At 35.7% G+C, this 21,263-nt stretch overlaps 1 protein-coding gene across 3 annotated transcripts in view; it reads right to left on the bottom strand.

Annotated features, from left to right (window-relative positions):
- Positions 1-369: 369 nt before the first annotated feature.
- FAM184A (family with sequence similarity 184 member A) overlaps positions 370-21,263 on the bottom strand; it is an 80,764-nt gene continuing 59,870 nt past the window's right edge. Inside the window, exons 10-18 of one of the 3 annotated variants that reach the window (XM_059835565.1) lie at positions 14,834-15,046; positions 13,550-13,703; positions 13,008-13,135; positions 10,547-10,731; positions 9,911-10,057; positions 6,842-6,959; positions 6,038-6,142; positions 2,214-2,416; positions 370-476 (exon numbers count right to left, since the gene is read on the bottom strand). In XM_059835565.1, the coding sequence (XP_059691548.1) occupies positions 395-476; positions 2,214-2,416; positions 6,038-6,142; positions 6,842-6,959; positions 9,911-10,057; positions 10,547-10,731; positions 13,008-13,135; positions 13,550-13,703; positions 14,834-15,046 (1,335 nt within the window). In that variant the 3' untranslated portion in view covers positions 370-394. The remainder of the gene's footprint in view (positions 477-2,213; positions 2,417-6,037; positions 6,143-6,841; positions 6,960-9,910; positions 10,058-10,546; positions 10,732-13,007; positions 13,136-13,549; positions 13,704-14,833; positions 15,047-21,263) is intronic. The other 2 variants (XM_059835566.1, XM_059835568.1) reach the window with 2 other exon arrangements.

The raw sequence follows: 21,263 nt of genomic DNA, 5'->3' as shown, positions 1-21,263 counted from the left end.
TACAATTTAAATTGTAGTTATAATAATCATGCAATTACTTTATTTTTTTGGGAAAAACCTTACTTGAAATCAAAGAAAACACATTTATAGGAAAAAGGGGGAAAGCATTATGTTTGTTCTACCAAAATTTATTATGTAGTAATTACAAAGTTTAAAGATTCTTCCATTTTAAATAAAAATAATAGTTATAATTACACACATTATATAGTACCATGTCAAGTGATTCCAACAAATATAACATGAAATACAGTGCATTTTCAAATCAGAAAGACAAATACTTTCTCATTCACAGTGTTTGACAAATTACAGGAAAGCTTGTTCACATGAGGGTTTACTTAAGGTCATGCTCTTATAAACAGTCCACATCACGCTGTGCACAAGAACAAATGGTCTCTCAGAACGTGAAGTATCGGGCAAACCACTCCTGGCGTTGTGGATCTGGTGAAGCCACTGGTGAAGCGTCAGTCTGAGGAGGGCTAAATTCACAGAAAGAAAAAAAAAACCAATTATCCCACAACTACACAAAAAGTACAAATGTCAGGAGAAAAAAACCCACAGAGAATATTCAGTAAAGAACGCAGTCTGTTTTTCCATGAGTTAATTATCAGTGTGCCTCAGGACATGATTTAATGTCTCCCTATAGAATCTGTGATCATCCACTCCATTGGAGAGCATCAGCAGCACGGACAAGTCAGTTCAGAAGCCACATTACAGGGTGTGTAAATAATATTTTGGGAAACAAAATTTAAAATCTCATAAACAGCTGTAGGTTTTCAGGAAGAATAAAAAGGGAGGGTTTTCTTGGAAAAGCGTGATGGTAGAAGGTCCTCTTTTAGCATCCTTTTCCTGTGGTAAAGTTAATTTTCAAAAATATGATGCGAGCATCATATTTGTAGACATGTGCTCACAAAGACTGGTTGGCAACTGAACAAAAATACACACTAGTTTAATACTTAACACCGATCACAAATATCACTTGCATTGTTGTTCATGCACACATTTAAAATATGCTAATAGAGTAGGAAAAAAGAAACTGCTGCGCTGCAAACAAGATTTGGTTCCCCCTTGAACACTTAAAATTCTCATAAAATAAGCAAGAGAGAATAATTTAAATTTAATTACACAACTAAGTTCCTTTATCAATAAAAAATAGTAATAACATAATCCCTACTGTATTACTGGATAATACAGAGCACAAAACAATTTAGAATGGAAACTCCAGCATCACAGTCCATGAGTTCATGCACATGCATGTTATAGATACCTGAGCGCACTCATGCACATCACATGCACAGGTAAAAATAAGCAATGGTACTTCTTTAAAAAAAGATTGTTTTCTTGAAATAGATTGTTTTCCCTTATCTATTTTAGATTCTATTATTTGTTTCCTTTTATAATTAATAGTTGCTACGTGTGTGGTCTTTTGCATTAAACCAAAGGAGAGAGTAAACAACCAACTGTGGAACTGGTAATTACAGATTGCTTTAAGTTACCAACTTAGAGGTAAGGGATCACCACCTACTAAATATAGAGTACAGCACTTCAGTGCATATAATATGTAGGCACATAAAGCCGAAAGATTAAAATCCTGCCTCTAAAATGCCATTTTTAAGTTATTCAATTCACTATATTATTTTGTGAGAGAATTACATGAGACTTTAATGGTGGTTTTGATCACTGGAAGCTCAGCATTAAGCATCCAAGCACACACATTTCCTGTTGCTGCAGAAAGGTTACTCCTATGAAACAATTTGATACAGGGTGAGGAAAGGGGAAACACAAAACATTCATGTAGCACAGAAAATAGTTTTCTTACATAAAAAACATTATCACATAATACCGAATAAAAGAAATTCTGTGCTAGTATCAATTCCTAAATGACAATCAGTAAATAACACAAACATTTAAAGCAATTGTTCATATATGTAAACAATTGGAAGCACATGAATTCTGTTAAAGTATCTAAAGAGGTTTTCAAAGTTCAAGACTTATGAAAAAGTGAGAGAACACTTCACATTTCAACAAGGTCTACAATAAAAAGGAATACTATAAAGAGGTTACAAATATAATGTAAAAATAAAAAAATGCCGTAAGAGTACTTGTACCTCTGAAAGGTTCATAAAGCAAGTGGGATTCAGCTCAATAGAAATGCAAAATCTTCCTGAGTTAAGGGAAAAAAAAAAAAAAAAAAAGATTGGTGAGGCAGTGCTCACCTCAAAAACGTCTTGGGCTCTTTGGGTGGCACTGGCTGTGGTAGTGGTTTGCTGCTGTTGAACTCAATATCGTGGATGGGTGAGTTAGGAATGGGGTCCAGGCGGTTAGGATGTCCATTGCCCACCACTCCGCTAGATTCCAGAGCACTTAGATTGGGGACACTCACAAACCTGTTTGTTGATTTATCGTTCTTCTTCTTTTGCTGCATTAAAAATAACAAATGTAAGGAAGGCTTCTTGCACCAGGACAGATGAGGAAATGTGCAAATTTAGAAGTTGTATTGATGGCTGGTTTGGGGTTTTTTTTGAAGGAGAGCAATTGGGACAGATCGGGCTTTTTTTCCAATTTTTACTGTTTGCTTTGACCAGAACTGAACACCACAAATTTTTCACAGAAAAATCAAATTTCTGATCAAGATGATTAAGTTATTAAGACTCAGTGCAATAATCAATGAGTATATTGTATGAGATCTTCCAATATAACAATTTGTTCTGTTTAAGACATTGGAGATAGCACGTTTTCCACAAAATTGTCATTTAGTCTGTTAAGCTTTTCATGTTTACTTCAATCTTTTCTTGATTATCAGTGAAACAGCTCTGCTGTCAAACGTAATTACAGTAAATTTCAATGATGAAAAAAGTGAATCTCTCCAACAGGTTTCACCCCATCACTGAGGCACATTTTGGTAACTGGAACATGGAACCTAGAAAAGCAGCTACATTTCTTTTAAAGCAATTACGCCCTCATAGTTAGCAACCATTATAGCGATACTGCTAAAGATAAAAAGATTACTGTATAGGAGTTCAGTTTCTTGCACAAGGAAAAAGCCAGGCTTCTAATGCTACTACAGCTGCCACTTCTAGACACCAGATGGCATAACTGAACATTTCTCTTTTCTTAATACTCTCTATACTCCTACTGATAGTATTTCAAGGGACTCAAAATACTGAAGAACCTTATTTTTATATCGCTATTTTACTCTCTATAACACACCACATCAAGGAATCAGTATTTATCCTCTCTACTTTTATAGGTCTTTTAATGTAGAAGGATGCTTCAAATAATTCTATAGCTTTTTAAGAATAGCTGTGAGACAGAATGCCATGTGTATTTTCTGACTTCTATCAAATATTCCATGTCCACAATAAAATATTAGTATTTTAAAAGCCTTCTTTCCAAAAATAGGATTTTTGAATGAATGGATTCATTTATTCTCATGAATTATGTATTATTTGAATATATAAGAAATACTTTCATTCAATTACATATATGCAACCCTAACAAAGCAGTGAGGAGAAAAAACCCCTAAGGGCTTATGAACTACACAAATTTGAACTAGATAAAGTGAAAGACAAGTGGAATCTCATGTTGTTTCTATGTAATATTTTCCAGCAGAATTCCACCTGAAAGAGAAGAGCTGCTCTATTCAAGGGTGGGTACGAGTTCAAACGGAGACAGAGAGTCCTATTGTTCGTACTTTCTTTTGTTTAGCTCTCTGCTAGCTTTGATTTCAGTGCCTGACCTCTCCAGGGTTGGCAGATACAAATGCTATGATTTGCAGCCACACTGGTGGATGTGTCTGTCAAAATACAATTGAAAAACCCCAACAATTTAACAGAAAGCTATAATAGAAAAAAGTCTTTTTTAAGCATCACAGTGAAAGATCATTAGCCGCAAAGGATTAAACTAAGATCATCCCATACACTTTACTTCTTCTGTAGTAGCTGAAGAAGCAAGAAATAACGTTATGGTGGAAAAAGTAGTTTGGTAGAAGTAACCAAAAGTATGTAAAATACATCTGCAAAGTAATATACACTGTAATTAAAACTGTGTGTTAAACACACTGTAGTTAAATCTGTGTACTTCATAGGTGGCTCATTTCTGGAAAATGTGTATTATGCATGTAAGTGCTTAGAAAAATACTACCGCTTATATCTTACTCTCTATAAAACAATCTATGCTTCTGAAGCAGTCAAATCTGGAGAGACAAAATTGTGTGTATTGTTTCCATGAAATTCATGCAAAGTATTAAGAAACTTCAGATGTAACAATGTAACACTAAACAGACCCATTGCATAAATTAGAGAAGCTGTAATGCACACTGCAATGGCTGTAATTTTGCATTAATATGCAAAGCCTGTAGTAACTCATCAATTCTGTCTTTTTATTACAAAAAAGAAAAGAGAATGAGATTTCCAGTTTCTTTGTAATTCATTCTCCAATAACACAGTACGTGATTTGACAAAATAAAATAACATAATCCACAACTCATGAAATGAGAGATCAGAATGTTCTGGTATACAAGATGGTTTTAAAGCCTAAACAGTTTTAAGTGATAGAAGCATATTATAAAAATATATGAATTATCACTATGGAAATCTGATGCTGAAGTACTTTTCCCAAACACTTCAGATTTCACACAAAACACAAGCTTATATACTTGATGGTTACATTTCACATCTTTATAAATGAGTGGTTCAGACAAGCTTCCAAAATTTTCAAACAACCTTTATCACATGAAAACAAAGCATTCAGATTATATCTGGCAGTCCTGGTATTGTCTCTACTGGGCCCAAACTCAGTTCTTTTATGTAGTTATGCATAAAAGTTATGCATCTGCAGATAAGCGTCTGAGAGCTGCTGGGCTCCTGAAAAATGTAGGAGAATATTGACAATTTGCAGCAGAGTTTGTGCAGAAGTGGGAAATACGCTGATCTGATGTGAAACTACAATAAGGCTTAGCTAAATAACACAGCCTGATCTCAAATAATGGAGCCAGACCTCCTTTTAAATAACGGAGCCTGAACCTTGATCACTGAAGCTCTCGGGCATCTGAGCTGCTCATGTTGTGCCCCTTGGGTTACCCTCTGCTTCAGAACCTTCCCGAGTTCTTCCGTCTCTACAGCTGGGACAAATCTCTTCCCTTTCCATGCAGGTGAAATAACCTATGGGTTATCACACAGAGGAAGGAATTGTCAGAGGACTCATTCTTACTCCTGAAGTGATGAAAAGAAATAGAATTAAGGTACCCTACCGCAGTCTATTCACGTTCCTCATGAAGGAATGCTGCTGGCTTTTGAAGTGACAGGGAGGCTACTATGCCTGCTTGTACAGTAGCCTTCACTGGCTGCTATTCAGCAGGATGGAGTGAACTGGAAAAGGTTGCTACTGAAGTGTTTTCACTCGTATAGGAGGTGACAATAACTGAGAAGGCTAGGCTGACTTCTATCTCCTGCTGCCCCCACAGTCCCTACCTGGTTTGTCACTCCAGTTCTCCAGTATTACTCTGCCTTTCTCCATTCAGACGCATTCCATGCCCTTCTCATACTCTTATCCTTCCCCTTTTTACCCTTACTCCCTTCCTTTAGTGTCCCCTCTCCCTCTATCTTTCTAATGGTCTTCCATCCTGAGCACCACCTGAAAAATGAAATTGCCCTTGCACTTTCCAAAACAACCAAGAAAAATTTTGAAACTAAAACTAGTTAGGGGTGACACTGTTCTCTGTTATATGCTACAGTCCTGCTCTCTGTTGCCTGTCACTTTATTTTGGTTTTGCAGTTTTGTGAGAACGAACTGTGTTTTATGTCATACATATCTAGCAAACAGTATCAGTGGATCTCTCAACAACACAAAAGAAACAAACCTACACAAAAATAAGTAGAGACAAATGGAAAACTATGTTCCTTGTTTTGAACATGTCTTTTAAGAGTGACATATGTATACACGCAGGCTCACACACATATACATGTATTTCTTCTTTTTACTATATCCTAAGTTTGTATTTCTTTTTCTTTACTTTAGCAATGAAGTCCATGGAACATACCTTCACCAATGGATTAATAACACCAACATTAGGGCTTGCATTAAACATTTTGTTGTAGTTAGTCTCCCTGTTAACTAGCTCCAGCTGATAGAACTTTTTGTCCTCCTAAAAAGAAGAACAAATGTTTATGCATTTCAATCAGTTAGTGGCCAAATCTGCCTATAAAATGATCTCAAATAAATTTATGTTTACATTTCTAAAGAAACTGGTAATTCTAAAAATTGCATTTAATATTTAATATGTTTTATATTTTATTATATATAAATACGAAATATTTTTTATTTATGCAGTTTTGTTGCAGTTCTATGCTCCTGAGAGTGAGCATAGCCTAATGGATTATGGACTGGGAAAGACTCAGTATAGTTAACTTCTGATCTCTAATTAATTTCCTCATTCCTTCTTGCCTCTGAATCAGGATCTAATCAAACTAATCTGAGACAGGGTTTTGTGCTCTAACTTTGGGAAACTCAGTGGATCAGGAAATCGGTCTTAGAAACCTCATAGAAGAGACTATTTCTTATATGGCTTACATGGCTGCCTTATTCCAGGATTGGAGATAGGAGACATCTGATCAAGGTCATACTGAATTTTTTTTTGTAATAATGTATTATGCTTGATTGTGCAAAACTTTCTGTAGCTAATTAGTTTTACTATTATGAGTCATTGGAACCACAGGAATATGTGTTAAAGAATATGAATAACATGCTAGCAGGATTGGTTCTTTAAATACATTTCAAACACTCTGAATTAGATTAACTTCTATATCTGTCAAGATAATAAACCAAGAGAGCATAAAAGTCTTACAATCAATTTCTTTATGAGTTGGTCCCGCTCTGCAATTAGGTCTTTCAGTTCTGAGATAAGCTGCAAGTCTTCTGGTCTTGATTCTCTGTTTTTATATTTTTCTTCCATCTCTTCTAAACTTTATAGGAAAGAAGAATACCCTCTTTAGCCTGACCCAGTGTTAAATGATCAGTGAATAGACACATCTTTGATTAGTACAAAAGAGAGTTCAGGGAGTAAAAACAGAAGATGACTTTCTTATCACCTTGAAGTAAATTAATTTTTATGTTATCATTCAGTTTTAGCTAGTTAAAAAAAACCCCAAGAATAACCATAACCTTTGCTCCAGTAACTAATAATCTGAGCAAAATTCTAAAAACTTAACATCCTTCTTGTGCATGCAGTACTAGGTGTTTGAAAAAAGGCCTCTTGGAAGTCAAACTGAAAATAAGGCATTCAAAACCATAATATGGACAGTAGAATTACAGAAGACATAGCTAAGATTGATTCTTATGTAAAATATAGGGATGACATTGCATTATATTTAATATTAACGTAAATTTTAAAAGCTAGCAATTCGCTTTCTTGATGAGGAAAACAAACAGTATCATTGTTCTTTTTATAGATGACTACTCAGAATAAAGATGCATGCTTGTGATACTGAAGAAACTGGATGGACAGACAAGGCTGGCAACGTCTTCCTCAGTTCATGTGGAACATACTGGGACAAAGATATCCAAGAATAGTGAAGACTAATAGGTAACTAACTCCTCTCCACAAAAGCAACTCAGTACCATTAGAGATGAAATAAAGGAATGAACTGCAAAAGAAAAGCAGTAACACTTGGATATTAGGATATCTGGATTAAGAAAAATGTAACAATTGATAAACATTTGAAAAAAATAGAAGGAAATTTGAAATGCCTGGTGGGAAAGCATTAAAGGAGAGAAGTGAAATAAGCCAACTGAGAGAGGAATTGTACAAGTAACTGCATAAATCTCCTTGTTTCTTCTTAAAGAACAAGGTTTGAAGACACGACAATTTCAAATGACTGTGTCTCTTTGAAACATAAATATGATGCTCATGACGCTAAACATTATTCCAAAGGAAACTACTAAAATGCTTGTCTCACATATTCAGCCCTCACATAGATTGGTGAACCTAGTTTCAGAACAGATTCAGGAAATTTAACAAACTTAATGAAAAAAACAATTAAAAAGAAAAATCTCAAACAAACCCTGAGAAAAATCTATGAATTTAAGGTGTCTAAGTCAGCTCAAACTTAATTCCACAAGACACCTGGAAGTAGACATAATTTCTAACTCTAGATAAATATTTTCCCTTCAGAAGCAATTTACTTTGAGATGAATCTGAAAAAAGTTCATATTAAATTGTATTTATAACCTTCAAATGACCTGTACATAATCTGAGGAGATTCTATAATGTATTTACATAAAACATTATGAATGTGAACAACATGACTGTTTTTATTTGCAGAAAAGGCATTTGACTCAGCAGAACAGAAATATGCTCAGCTGGCTTAATTTTTGTGTATACATTTTATGCTGGGTTAAGCTATTGTATACAGATCCCCAGAGTATAGTACATAGCTATGCACAGCTGCCCTTTTATTTTCAGATATTTCAGTGAGCTGTTTATTTTCTGTTTCAAAGAGATAATATGTAATGTAAAGACTCTAGTTGTAGAGCCTAATTAATGATACCCACTCTCAATTACTGTAAGATAGATTCTCCATTTCATAAATGTTCACAAGGCCATGCTTTAGGTGAGGCTGAACCTGGAAACCGTTACTTAAGAAATAGCTGCATAAAACTCTTCTCGTTTTTGTTTTTTTTTTACAGCTCCTTGCTTTGGTGCAAGTAGAGAGAGATAACACACTGAAAGCCAGGTCAGGTCACAGTGGATAATGTTTGCTTTCTTTAGGCCAGTGGCTGCTTCCTCGCAGCTCTAAGTTGAGGAAGAACCAGAAGTAGGGAACCAACTAAATTCAGAAAATTTCAGGACACTGAAAAACAAACAACTTCATGGTGAATAAAGTTAGGGTAAACAGTTCCAAAACCTAGTCTGGTGGCTGCTCATAGGCATGTTTCTCATACAAGATAAAGGCAGTAAACAGGAGGTAGTTTATAACTAATTTACTGAATGGCAAGTTACCACATTTATCAGGGCAAAAGGGTGTGCATGTGGATGATTACAAGGGAGAAGAACTAGAATTTTATACCCATCTTATTTGAAGACAATTTCTGAGTGCTCATTATCAAGAAAGAATTAGATGCATTTGGGCTTTATTGTCCATTTTTAATTAATGTTTACTTTAAGAAGTTTTCTATCATGTAATTAGAAGCAATTATTTTCTTTGCCATAAATCTTTTGTGCTGCAAATACAAATCCCTCAGTGACAACTTTGTGTCAGGAAGCCCTCAATGGACCCTGACCAAATGGGTTACATCACAGACAGAGATAAAGAATGAAGGACGTGGAAGACAGGAAAACACCGGCTAGACAACACGCTACTACACCACTTCTGCCCAGAGGTGCTCTAACCCCAGGTGGCATTTTGACTCAGAGGCACTCTAAGTATTCTGTTATTGTTATGCTCTTATAATCCATTTCAGACACTAATTTTCCTCATGTTAGCAAACCTGAAAATGTTTGCATCACTCACGTGCTATAATCGGACTTCTTAATAACAAATATTGTACTGTTTATAAACTTGTTGAAGAAACTCTTGTGTTCTCCAAAAAGATGTATTAAAGTTTGAGAAAAAACATTTGAAGTAATGTTTTCTCCAATTTTCTAAGAACTGTACTGATTTCATATCTTTCCTAGTTGAAATTTTTCGGTCAGAAATCCCTAACAATTTATCTCACTAAATTCCCCTAAAGCTTAAAGAATTGTGTTGCCTAAAGAATGCAAGATTAGGCCCCGTACTTGATTGGGTACATCTGCATTGAGTACTTGATTGCACATCTGCATCTCTGCAATATCTTCAGCAACTTATGGACACCAGAATAAACTATTCACTCAAACGCAGCTACATACAAATTTTTTTAACACATCAAAACTTACGAAATCTGTAAAGCTGAATTAATTTCCTTGAGCAGCTCTTGGGTCTTATTAAAATCTGCCAGCATGCTTTGTTTCTCTCTGAGGTGATCTGCTGTCAAGACATCCAGCTCTTTCTCATGTTTCTTGCTTAAATCTTGTTCATGCACCCTGTTTAATTTATTTTTTGTTAAGAAAAGAGTTATTCTGAAATCAGACTCGTTCGTTCAACATGATTTTCTGCCATGCTTCCAATGGCTTTTACACAATATCAGACAACTCAGAAGGAATTACTGATTCATCAAAACCCACTACTTACTGTTCTCCAGTCTTCTAGCTTATTTCATGGACAATGCACCTCCTTTAATGCTTTTTAAATAAAAAACATAATGAATTTAAAAAAAAAGAACACCAAAACCCAATGCTTGAGTGGACTGTTACTAAAATATGCCAAAATGTATCACTGAAATGCAGCTTAACTGTATGGAAATATTCACTAACTTTACCAGTAATGGGCATAGCTTTTTCTAAAGAAGACTAAACGATACATAACATCACTTGATTAAGGGGATAAATGAAAAGCTGCAAATGGTAAAATCTCTTAAGTAAAACAATATGTGAAACAATACAAATTTGAGTTTAGAGTGGAAAAATTCATACCTGATCTGTTGGTTGGATTCACTACGTATTCTAAGAACTTCTTTCCCTTTAAACTCTAATTCCTTGGTCAATGCACTTATATTTTCATGAAGATGCAGAATCTCTTTGTCCAGTTCAGCTATATGATGGTCTCGGTGTCTCAGTTCATCTTGTAGATCTGATATTCGGCATAAAAATTCTTTCTCCTATGATATAAGTAGCAGCAGCAAAAAATATTTTAAATAGACTTGTGTCTCAGAAGCACAATACTTGCTTTTGGAAGAGAATAGCTGAGCAGAATTTTCCATTCAATAGACAATTTTTTCAGTTTTTGATGCTGACACAAATTATAATTAAAACCGAGGTGGTTTTTTATTCTGTACAAGTACAAATAAAGAAGAAATCAAAGTTATGTAACAAACAATTTCCATTTACGAGAATATTTAAAACCTATCATTGTCATTGCCTTTTAAAGTTTGCGTAGCTCACCACATTTTCCTTTTGCCCACCAAAAAAACCCCCCAGATACCGCAAAGAACCAGGGGGCTGGGCATGTAGCATTTTCTACCTCTTCAACATACAATATCGAGAAACTGTTTTTCCATTTACAGCCCCAAACAATGGGGCAAAATAGCTTAAGATGTGTGCTCTGCACCAATGAACACTATGATTCTGAAGTCGCCTATCTTACGTATACATAAATATAAAGGTCATAAATATCTCACAGCAGAATACGTGCTAAATAGTTTATATAATATTTATATTGTGTCCAATAAATCAATAAAAGTAATTCTTTTTGCATAAGAAATTCCAGTGAAGTTAACATTGGAGAAACTCATCTGGAACCCATCCCAACGGTTTTGATAATGATTCTCCTCAGTTTAGAAAAGGTCTGTAATAAAATCAACCTTTCTCAGAGATTTCCATTTCCATCTATTCCACTTCTTGCAGTTTCACAATAATTAATGACTGTATAGTTTGCACAGATAGAAAATCAGCAGATATTTCAAAGTATTTTTATGTATAATTGTGGTTTGTGCCTTCATGCATCCAGGAAATACAAACATATCCTAATGCACAAATTTTATAGGACATCTTTAATAACAGACCTTTAAAAATAACTCTCTACCTCCCTATAGAAAGACCATATTAAAGTTATAAGAAAAAGCAGTGGAAAATTTATATCCACATATTTAAATATTTCAAAAAGTAGCAAATATAATCATCCTGCTCAGACCTCTCTGCATCTAGTTCAGCTCTGAGGCTGTGAACTGATGAGCATTCTAACACAGGAAAACACAACTGCTTTGCCCTCAGTACAACTAAAGCTCGTGCTTAGCAGATCATTGTACTGAGGCCAAAAGTACATGGCATTTGCTTGGATCAAACACTTGCTCTTGTACTTTAAACTTTTTTTTCTGACACCTCCTTTAGGTGTCTCACTCTAGGCTTAAAGAACACACGACTGAAACGACATCCTCCTGAATCCTGCATGTTCTCGATCACTGCTGACAGCACCACACTTTTGCCTCTAGTGCTCACACTTCTAAACCAGCAAGGAAGAGAAAAAGAAGGGCTCATCTTTGACTGTCTCTGTTTTTTTGTAGAGGCTATATCCAGCTAAACCTGTTTCCTTTGTTAATATATTTCTAAAACCACTCCACCTCCTTGGTGCTGGACTACCAGTAAATCAATCCTAAAAAGCCTATTGTATAGGCAAATAAAGCAGTAATTTTCTGGTCCTCTTCTTTCCTGGCTTCTTTCTGGCTTCCTTTCAGTAGAGATCAAGCTTTGAATTTTTAGTTACTACTGGAAAAACTGATGGTGTATAAAGTGAAAAATGAAAGATGAAAGTGAACAAATCAGTTTGCTGCTGAAAGCAAAGGTAGTCCATACCGGCTTTGGGATTTGGGGGTTGGTTTGGGGTTTTTTTGGTTTTGGGTGCGTTTTTTTAAAAAAAACAGTTGCAAGCTGTTATGTTGTCTTCTCTGCTTTCTTTAGATGCTAATTTATCTTTTCCAATTTGGCTCCTGAAAAAAAATAAATACTAAGCTACCTCTTAAGTTTGAAGCAATCATTTGGTTTTACGCGACCGTGTCTTAGCCATATCACTTAAGCTTCGGAGAGAAACAGCTTTTTCCTTTTTAAGTCCTGCTGGCAGCTGAGGACAAGTAGAATTTTATGAGAATCAGCACTTTCCTCCCACTGCAAGCCAGTGTGCTCCCAGATGGCCGCACAATTCTGAGAGGAAACTGCCTTGATATGGGAGCCTTTACTAGGCTTTGAATGAAGTTTGCTGAAGGAAGAAAAAGCTAAGCAAGGAAGTTTAGGTAAACTGGTAGGGCTGCATTATCTGCTGGTGCTGCCTGACTTTGAAGGATTACGTGTTTGTTACTTGTTCACAACAGTTCTTGCCTCCAGCTAAGAGAAAACGAATACTGATTATGCAGTTTTACAGTCAGTTGCCAGCAGTGCTGCCTACCTGTCGCCTGCCGAGTTCTATGCTTCTTTCAAGCTCCATTTTGGCAGCTACCAGTTCTTGTTGGTGGTTGTGCCTTAGCTGGTCAATTGCTGCTGCATGTTGATGATTTAGCTCTGAGCGCAAGGAAGCTAATTACCATGAACAAAAAGAAAAGTTTATTTTGCAAACGTTTACATTAATTAGCAGTAACAGTCCAGCTTTGTCAAGTATGGCTGCTGACCTAACACACACTGTTTACATCAGCTAAGCAACTGTCCTGTCATTCTATTCCTGTTACTTTCTGAAACATTCTCCATCATGAAATTTGGTTGCTTACTCTTTAAAAAGACTTAAGGGCAAGATTTTTCAAAAGTGAACAGTTTGGGCTTACCTGTTAAAGCTTATACTGATTTTAAGAGGAACAATTAGGTCAACACTGAATGACTCTGAGATACACTACAGTACTATAATACACACACACGTACATAGATATATGTGTATGTATATTTGTATGAGTAGAAATAATGGTTTTGGACCCACTTGCAAATTTGAAAATAGTATACCTAACATAGCTTTTCCTTCATCCTCCAGCTCAAATCGCAGAGTCTGAAGTTCCTGTTCCATCTCCAATTTGAAACCTTCCATGGCTTGTTTATGTGTTTCTTTCAGTGCCTGAAGTTCTTCCGAGTGCTTCTGTTGTAAACGTTCTTCTAATTCCTATGAAATCAAAACTGACAAAATTTATTCTATACCAACTCAGGGAATTTATAAAATATTAAACAATAAACAACTGGCAACAAAAAGCAGGCATTGGCATACTCTAGAAATTATTAAAAATGCACTAATATTGCTCATATTTTCTTCTCTCGCTAAGTTATCCTACTGCTATATTTTTTCTTTTCAGTGGCTGACGGTTATCAAGATTACCTGTGCACAAAAACTCTGTTCTGCTCACAGTTGGAAAAGAGAAAAAAACCCACTCTATGGATATATTTACAATAGTAAGCAACGTGATAAGGTGCAGATCCATAGATGGGTCTAATGTGCACGCAATACACATTTGGGGATTTTTGCTCCCCATTGACACCCATGTTTATTCCCTGTTGAAGTGTATGAAGCATAATGTTCCTGGTTTCTAGTTTCTAGTTTCGTTTCAAACAAAAAGAATCTACCTTGTGTGCTCCAAGACCAGTCTATGATGTGAACGGAAGTACATTAAGTGGGGACAACGGGAAAATTGATTGCAAAGGTACACTCTTGATATGAACTTAAAAACAACTTAAGACACATACCCTATTAAGTAACATGCACTGCCAAAATTTCAATTTTAATGCTGGTTTAGTCAAGGTTTTAAAAAAATATCTTGGGTGTGACATTGTTCTGGACATAAAAATTACCTTGCAAGTTGCAGAACATAGTTTATACAATTTTTAACATAATGAAAATACAAAATACATTACAAAAGGAGTCAATTGACAGGTAATATCAGAAAACACACGTGCAATTAGGTAACTATAACGGAAAATCCAGAGAAACCTATTCTAAATCAAAACTAGAATATAATGTTATAGATAACAAACTACTGTAAAGAAATGTGTGTATTGATAATAGTTTTATATCTATGCATATGCTGGTAGAGTATAAAGCAAGACATGAAACAATGCCGGTATTAGAGATGATTTTCAATATGTCTTAATCCGATTTAACTGGATAAAAACGTTACTGTAAGACATCAACTGAAAAGGAAATTTAGTAGTTCTGGAGATACTTTTCTTTACTAACTGTGTGTGTAAATTGCTAAAATGGCAACATTCTCTACATAATTCGGAATATCCATATGAACATGCCTTTTGTTCTTGCTCTTTTGTTTCTTCCATGTTTTGAAAGGCAAGGATATGGGCTTCCTGAAGTGACTTATGCCTTTGCTGATGCTCCTCTTCTAATTCCTGGATCTCCTGAGTCAGCCTCTGTCGCTCCTGACTGAACTGGGCTTGTAGCTGTTGCAAAGAGCTCTGTGACTGGGAAAGCTGCATCTCCAGGTTCTGCTTCAGTAAGGAGATCTAACCCACAACAGAACAGCGAATATCCATTAGTCATTAATACTAACATCGACTCTGAAAAAACATTCAAAAGAAGAAAACACTTGAAGTTCTAAAGCCAGAATGTTAACTAAAAGACAGATAAGCAATGTCATCCATCTCCTGAATTTGTTGTTAATATTATATCTCAGAGATATAATAATTACATTTAAATAGTTTTGTAAGGGTTATCACATCTGTCAGTTCCTACTACAGCACTACCTATAACACAATTGCTCATGGCCGAATTATCAAAATTTACTTCTAGGTTTTGTATAAAGATTAATAAAAATGACACTATCAAGGGCTGAAATCAAACACTTGATTGTTAAGATAAACTATTCTTCAGGGGAACATCACATCAATTCTGTAAGGAAAATCCTGCAGTTGATAGGGGAGGATAGCCTGTGATATCTAGATTGATTGATTTTTGTGTCTTTTGATACGGTATGGTCCTATCTTACTGGTGATTTTCTCATTTAAAAAAAAAATGGTAGTGTACCACTCTACATCACAAATAAAATGTTACACTTGACAGATTCCCCCCCACACACACTTTTTTTTGTTAGCTTGGTAATTCTATGAGAGTGATTTTTCTGCTGGTTTTCAAGATCTAAGCAATCTGAGTCACAAATACTCATTTTCTTAGAAATACCTGATTTTACAAATGATGCTTTTCATCCAACAAGAATTTTAATACATTAGAGTACACTGTACTCCTTGAAAAAGTCCCATTTTCTTTTTATAATAATGTTATACTTTGTTCTTCACATCAAATAGCAACTTTTCAGACTGAAAATACTAAACCTGTATTTCTTTTAGAGCCAAACGTGAGAGACATACCGTCCAATTCTGGGAACAAGATTTAACCAAAAGAGAATTTTGCTACAGTGACTCAAAGGAAGGAAAAATAAAATTGCCATGTGACAAAGAATTTGAATCAGTAAGGATACTTTCCAAGCCTCAGAGCATTACATAAAATTGAATTATAAATGAAAGTCTGATAGTGTCATTTGATTCAGCGTATCTTAAAATCAATTATGACAAATTAATAACGACATTGCACATCAATTTATTGATTTACAGAACATTAAAACCCACCACGTAACAAAAAATTAATAGCAGCATACCAAGGACAACTTGCAGCATCAACATTATTGTCGAACATGTGGGGTTTTTTTTCAGAGGGACACAGCTTAAGCAGATTTGAAAGAAAAAAGCTACACTTAAACAAAAATTAGCATTAAAACAAAACAAGCAAATTAATTTGAATGAAATTAGCATGGCTCGCTGCATTTCAAATTCACCAGGTCTTTGTGTCTGGGCATATATACCCTACCTTTTAAGTATACTGTATCAGACATCTTCAGACATCTTTGAAACAGATTAGCTACAATTGAAGGAGTACAGTGAAGGCCTATACTACATTCTGTAATCTGAACTATACGTGTAAAACCTTTTACTAAGTACATTAAATATAAGTATCACGTACAAATTGTACAGTGTCAGACCAAAAGTTTGTTTAATCTCCTGGTCTGCCTCCAGAAATGGCCAACCCGGGTTACCCAGGGAAAACAAGGCCAAGGCATAAATGTAGGGATCTTGACTCCGAAGTCTACCAGCATCCAGCAATCTTTCTTAAACCAGAAGAGGTATTTTGAGGCAAATTCATGGAAGAAATACTAATTAAATACAACCACTATCTGAATCCATAAAAGCTTTTAGTATCCACAATATCCTGTGGTAAGTTCCATATAAACGTGCCAATTTGACATAACTACCTCTAGTACGTGTAATGGAAAGGAGTCAAAATAAGTTCCCTTTTCATTTACTCTATTCTACTCATATTTCTGTAGATCTCCATCATTTCCCTCCTTACTCCCTTTCCCATACTGAACAGTTTTGGCTTAATGAGTTACTCCTTATATGAAAGCTATTTCCTATCTACCATCACATTTCTCATACTTTTGCCTCTTTCTATTACTTCTTTTTAAGGTTAAGAGACCAAAACAGCATAAGGTATTTAAAATGAGAGTAAACTCTGGTTTTATATAGCAGTTTATATGTTTTTACATGTTATGTTCTCTGTTTCTCTCCTATATTCCTAATGTTTTATTTGCTTTTGTGACTCTACTGAACACTGAGGTGATGTTTTCATGGAATTATGTATCATAGTTCCCAAACCTACTCTCTAGTTGTAACAGGTCAAGGTAAGGTTCATACACAAGAAGTTAGAATTTTGGTTTTTTCCTTGTGTATCACTTTGCATTTATCTCACTGAATTTCATCTGCCATTTCATTGCCAAGTCCTTTGGCTTTTTACAGCTATTCTATAATTCTTCAGACAGCCTTTGTCCTTCCCACCCTGAATAATTTTTCTAAGCTGCAAACTTTCCCACCTTACTTATTCATAAACAACCTGCAAAAGAAAATATATTGAACATCAGCGTAACTCCACTGATAATCTACCTTCACTGTGGTAACACTGTATTTAATACCTATCTTTCACCCAGTTACTTATCTATACGAAATTTTCCCTCTTGTATCGTGGATTTCTAGTTTCCTCAGAAGCCCCAGAACTTCTCGACGATCTCTTTCAGCATACCATGGCCAGGGCTGCCATGCTGGTCAGATGAACCAATAACGCAACCACATATTGTAGTCTTTCTCTTCAACCCTAGCAACTCACTCCACTGATGCGGTTAGTTTGCGCCATGCTACTGCCAGCACGGCCAGCTCTGAATTTTCATCTGTGTAGCATCATCTGGTATTGCAATGTGCTATTGTCTTCCTTCTCCAGAAAAAGAAAAATCTATCTTATCTAAACTCCCCTTTGATCTACTCACATCCCCATCTACTCTAGTTCATCCCATGTTCACTGTTGGGCCCTTCTCTCTTTCCCCACCTTTCTGTAACCTCATACCCACCTGGGTCCTCCTTTTCACCTGTAAGCCTTGCCTTTATTTCCTGTTCCTCTGCCAGACTACACCTAGCAAAAACCACACCCTGTCTGGAGGTCTCTTTCTCCCCTGGGCTTTTAGGTATCTCTTACGCTTCTTCACATTACCTCTGCTCCTATTTAACCACCATCCATAAACTCTCAGGTTTGTTGGGGTTTTTTTTATTTGTTTCCCTGAGATCACTACTGCGACTTGGCTCTAGCCCCTCTACTCCTTGTCTTCCATCCATCCCATACTCCAGTATCTCTCCCCCTCCTCCTGCCCTCCTTTGCTCTTCTCCACTTTTAGTATCATGGGAATGTGCAGTTAGGATAGTCTGAAGAGATTACTCAGTCCAGTTCTTTAGACTAGGTGGGAATTCTATACAGAAACTACTGCTTAAAAATCTCGTATGAAGGAAATCCCACAATTTTCACTCAGATCCTCTTCCTCCTCCTCTGAATGCCTGTGGCAGAAACACTGAGATACTGGACAGATGTTCTGTCCGCTCTTACTCGTCCCTTCCGCCATGTTTCTGTCCCTCAGGCTTCTCACCATTGCCCTGTCCCGTTCACCATGGCCACCAGGAGGTACAATTCTAGGGGAAGTCCTGCTCAGTCCTGCAGAACCTCAGGTAATTTAATCAGCATACTCTAAAAAGCCTTTCATGATAACATTCAAATCGTATCTTAGCCAAATTTTTATTAAGATGACATGAAAAAATGTATTTTTGGCTTGAAGTTAAATCTGTCTCTCACTTAAGTTCCTGCTCCAAATTCTGGTAATTCTCAGTGTATCATTTACGGACATTTTTAGCATGGGCCAAGGGCAGAACAATTTTCTTTTCATTTATTTCTTGGAAACACAGAAAACATTTTAACTGAGAAGACCAAGAGAAGTCTGACATCTGGCCAGGAAGCCATGTTAGAAGAGATCAGGAATACCCTTCTCAAGAGCAGTTCACACTTCCACCAGATTGAAGTGACTGCAAAATCACAGCCTGAAATGAGCCAATCTCTGGAGATGCCTCTTTGCATCAATAGACTTTACAGAAAATAAATGACAATGAGGATTAAATGATTCTAACAAGCAAGTCAGATTAGTCTACCTTCCAATAATAAGATTTTTTTGTTGTTGAAAGTACATCAAAGATTAAAAAACTGACAGTTATTTTTAGAAGAGTACATAATTTTAAACATTATTTTGATTGTTCAGTACATATACTGATATCCTTAAGAGTACATTTTTGAAAAAATTAGTGCCTCCCTTTGCATGTTTTTGGAGCATCCCTTCTATATACTCCTGTATTGAGGATTCAAAAGAAAACAGCTCTAAACACTGTCCTCTGAACTTTCAATACTTTGATCCAAGGTTTTCAGTACATTAAAAACATTAGTAAGAATTTTGAAAATAAAAAATAGAATATTTTAGCTACAATTATGACTTGCACTGCAAAACTGCAAATTATAATACAGCATCAGTCTCATGCTTTGTAGAAAGCTCTACAATACACATTTGCACTGCCCACAAGCTTGCTTGCTTTAACAATGACATAAAAATGCTGCTTATATTATGACCATGTACGTAGTGTTTGATGTCCAGTGATACATACATTTACACAGATGAATGGATGCAGTACACAAGCTTTTGAGAACTAGCGGCAAACCCTCCCTTCTCAAATATTACCATGTCTTCTATTTCACAGGCTAAAGCTCTAAAGCAGTACTACAGGATATGCAGATTTATCAGTGCAAACATGCCCTGTTTACAAGCTGTAAGTGCAAATCACTTACATTGCTGATAGATTTATGCAAAGCTTCACCGAGACAGTGCCGCTATGAAGAAAAGATCACAGGAATAAGGGGAAACATTCAGAAATCAACTGAGTAAAGAAAAAGGGATAAGGAAGGGAAAGTAAAACATAGAACATTAATTATAATTTGATCAAGGAAAAATAAGTTGAAAACTATCTGGAAAAAAAAATTAATAAGTTGCTTTGGCTTAGTATATAAACTACTGAACACAGAACAGAATGATGCGTTTTCCTGTGATATGTTTTGAACGTACAGGATAGCATTCTCTCTTCAACATAATGTTACTATATACTTATATGTTATGCAGCTGAACACTTTTGAAATTATCCAACTGTTTTCTCTTCTCTATATGGCAAATAATTTTGGGAAGAAATCATCAAGTACACGAATTTGCATTAGTATTAGAAAAGATGTTACATAAAGACTCAATCAACAGTCAGCTGTGCCTCTGAAATATCACAACCATATTAAACACATAATATTAAAGATCAAATTTCAGTGCTAAAGGGCAGAAAACGAGTTTAGTCTGTAATGAAGACACATTTATATTAAAATACTTCCTTTATTTTTCTTAAAATTCAGAACAAGACAGGTACATAAAAGATTCTTCCTGAAAGTCTCCAGCAAAACATGACTTAATGTACCACTTATACTAGTGTTGATTGCTAAAGAAAAACAAAAAAATAAAAAACATATTGCCAAGTAAATGTTCCATATGAAGTATTATTGATCGTACAAATCATATACATCATTCATATATATATTTGTAAATGCCTGTGTGTTTTTTTATATATATATATATGAATGGTGTAGATAGGCACACAGACACGCACACAACAGTCATCAGAAATGAAGTGAGAGCAATTTCAAATCCAGCATGACCAACTTCCCCTTTTGGCACAGGTCAGTCAAGAAGATGGCCTTCTCCACGAGACGGCAGGTATTTTAACACCAGCTTGGAAGCCTATAGTTGGGAACTTTTGGACAATATTTTATCAAAACACAAAAAGAAGAAATTATTATTCATTCTCCTGACTCTACAAAAAGGCACAACATAAAAATACATTATTATGGAATATCCAAAATTATCGTACTATAATTGTAGCAGTTACAAGCAACGGTTTTCTATGCAAGGGCGTAGCACTAGGAGGCATCATACTCCTGCAGACAAGACAACAGACTGGCATCCAACAGCTCCGATTTCAACACTGGATTTTGACAGTACCGATCTGAACAAATCCACCTATTTTTTCTGTGCTTCCTTTCCCATCTGTCTGGTTTGTTTAGGGGGGATGCTGTTAAGAGCAGGAATGATCTCTTGCTAAATAAATGTTCAGTTTCTAGAACATTTGGGACTTAATTTTGACAGACATATCCAGGCACCACTGTAGTACAACTAAGAAATATCTAGATTTTACACCTGAAGGAGAGAGGTTAGTAATGTTC

Source organism: Gavia stellata, chromosome 2, assembly GCF_030936135.1.
Source record: "Gavia stellata isolate bGavSte3 chromosome 2, bGavSte3.hap2, whole genome shotgun sequence".
In the NCBI taxonomy this organism is placed as follows: domain Eukaryota; kingdom Metazoa; phylum Chordata; class Aves; order Gaviiformes; family Gaviidae; genus Gavia; species Gavia stellata.
This window is presented reverse-complemented; position numbering and strand designations above follow the sequence as displayed.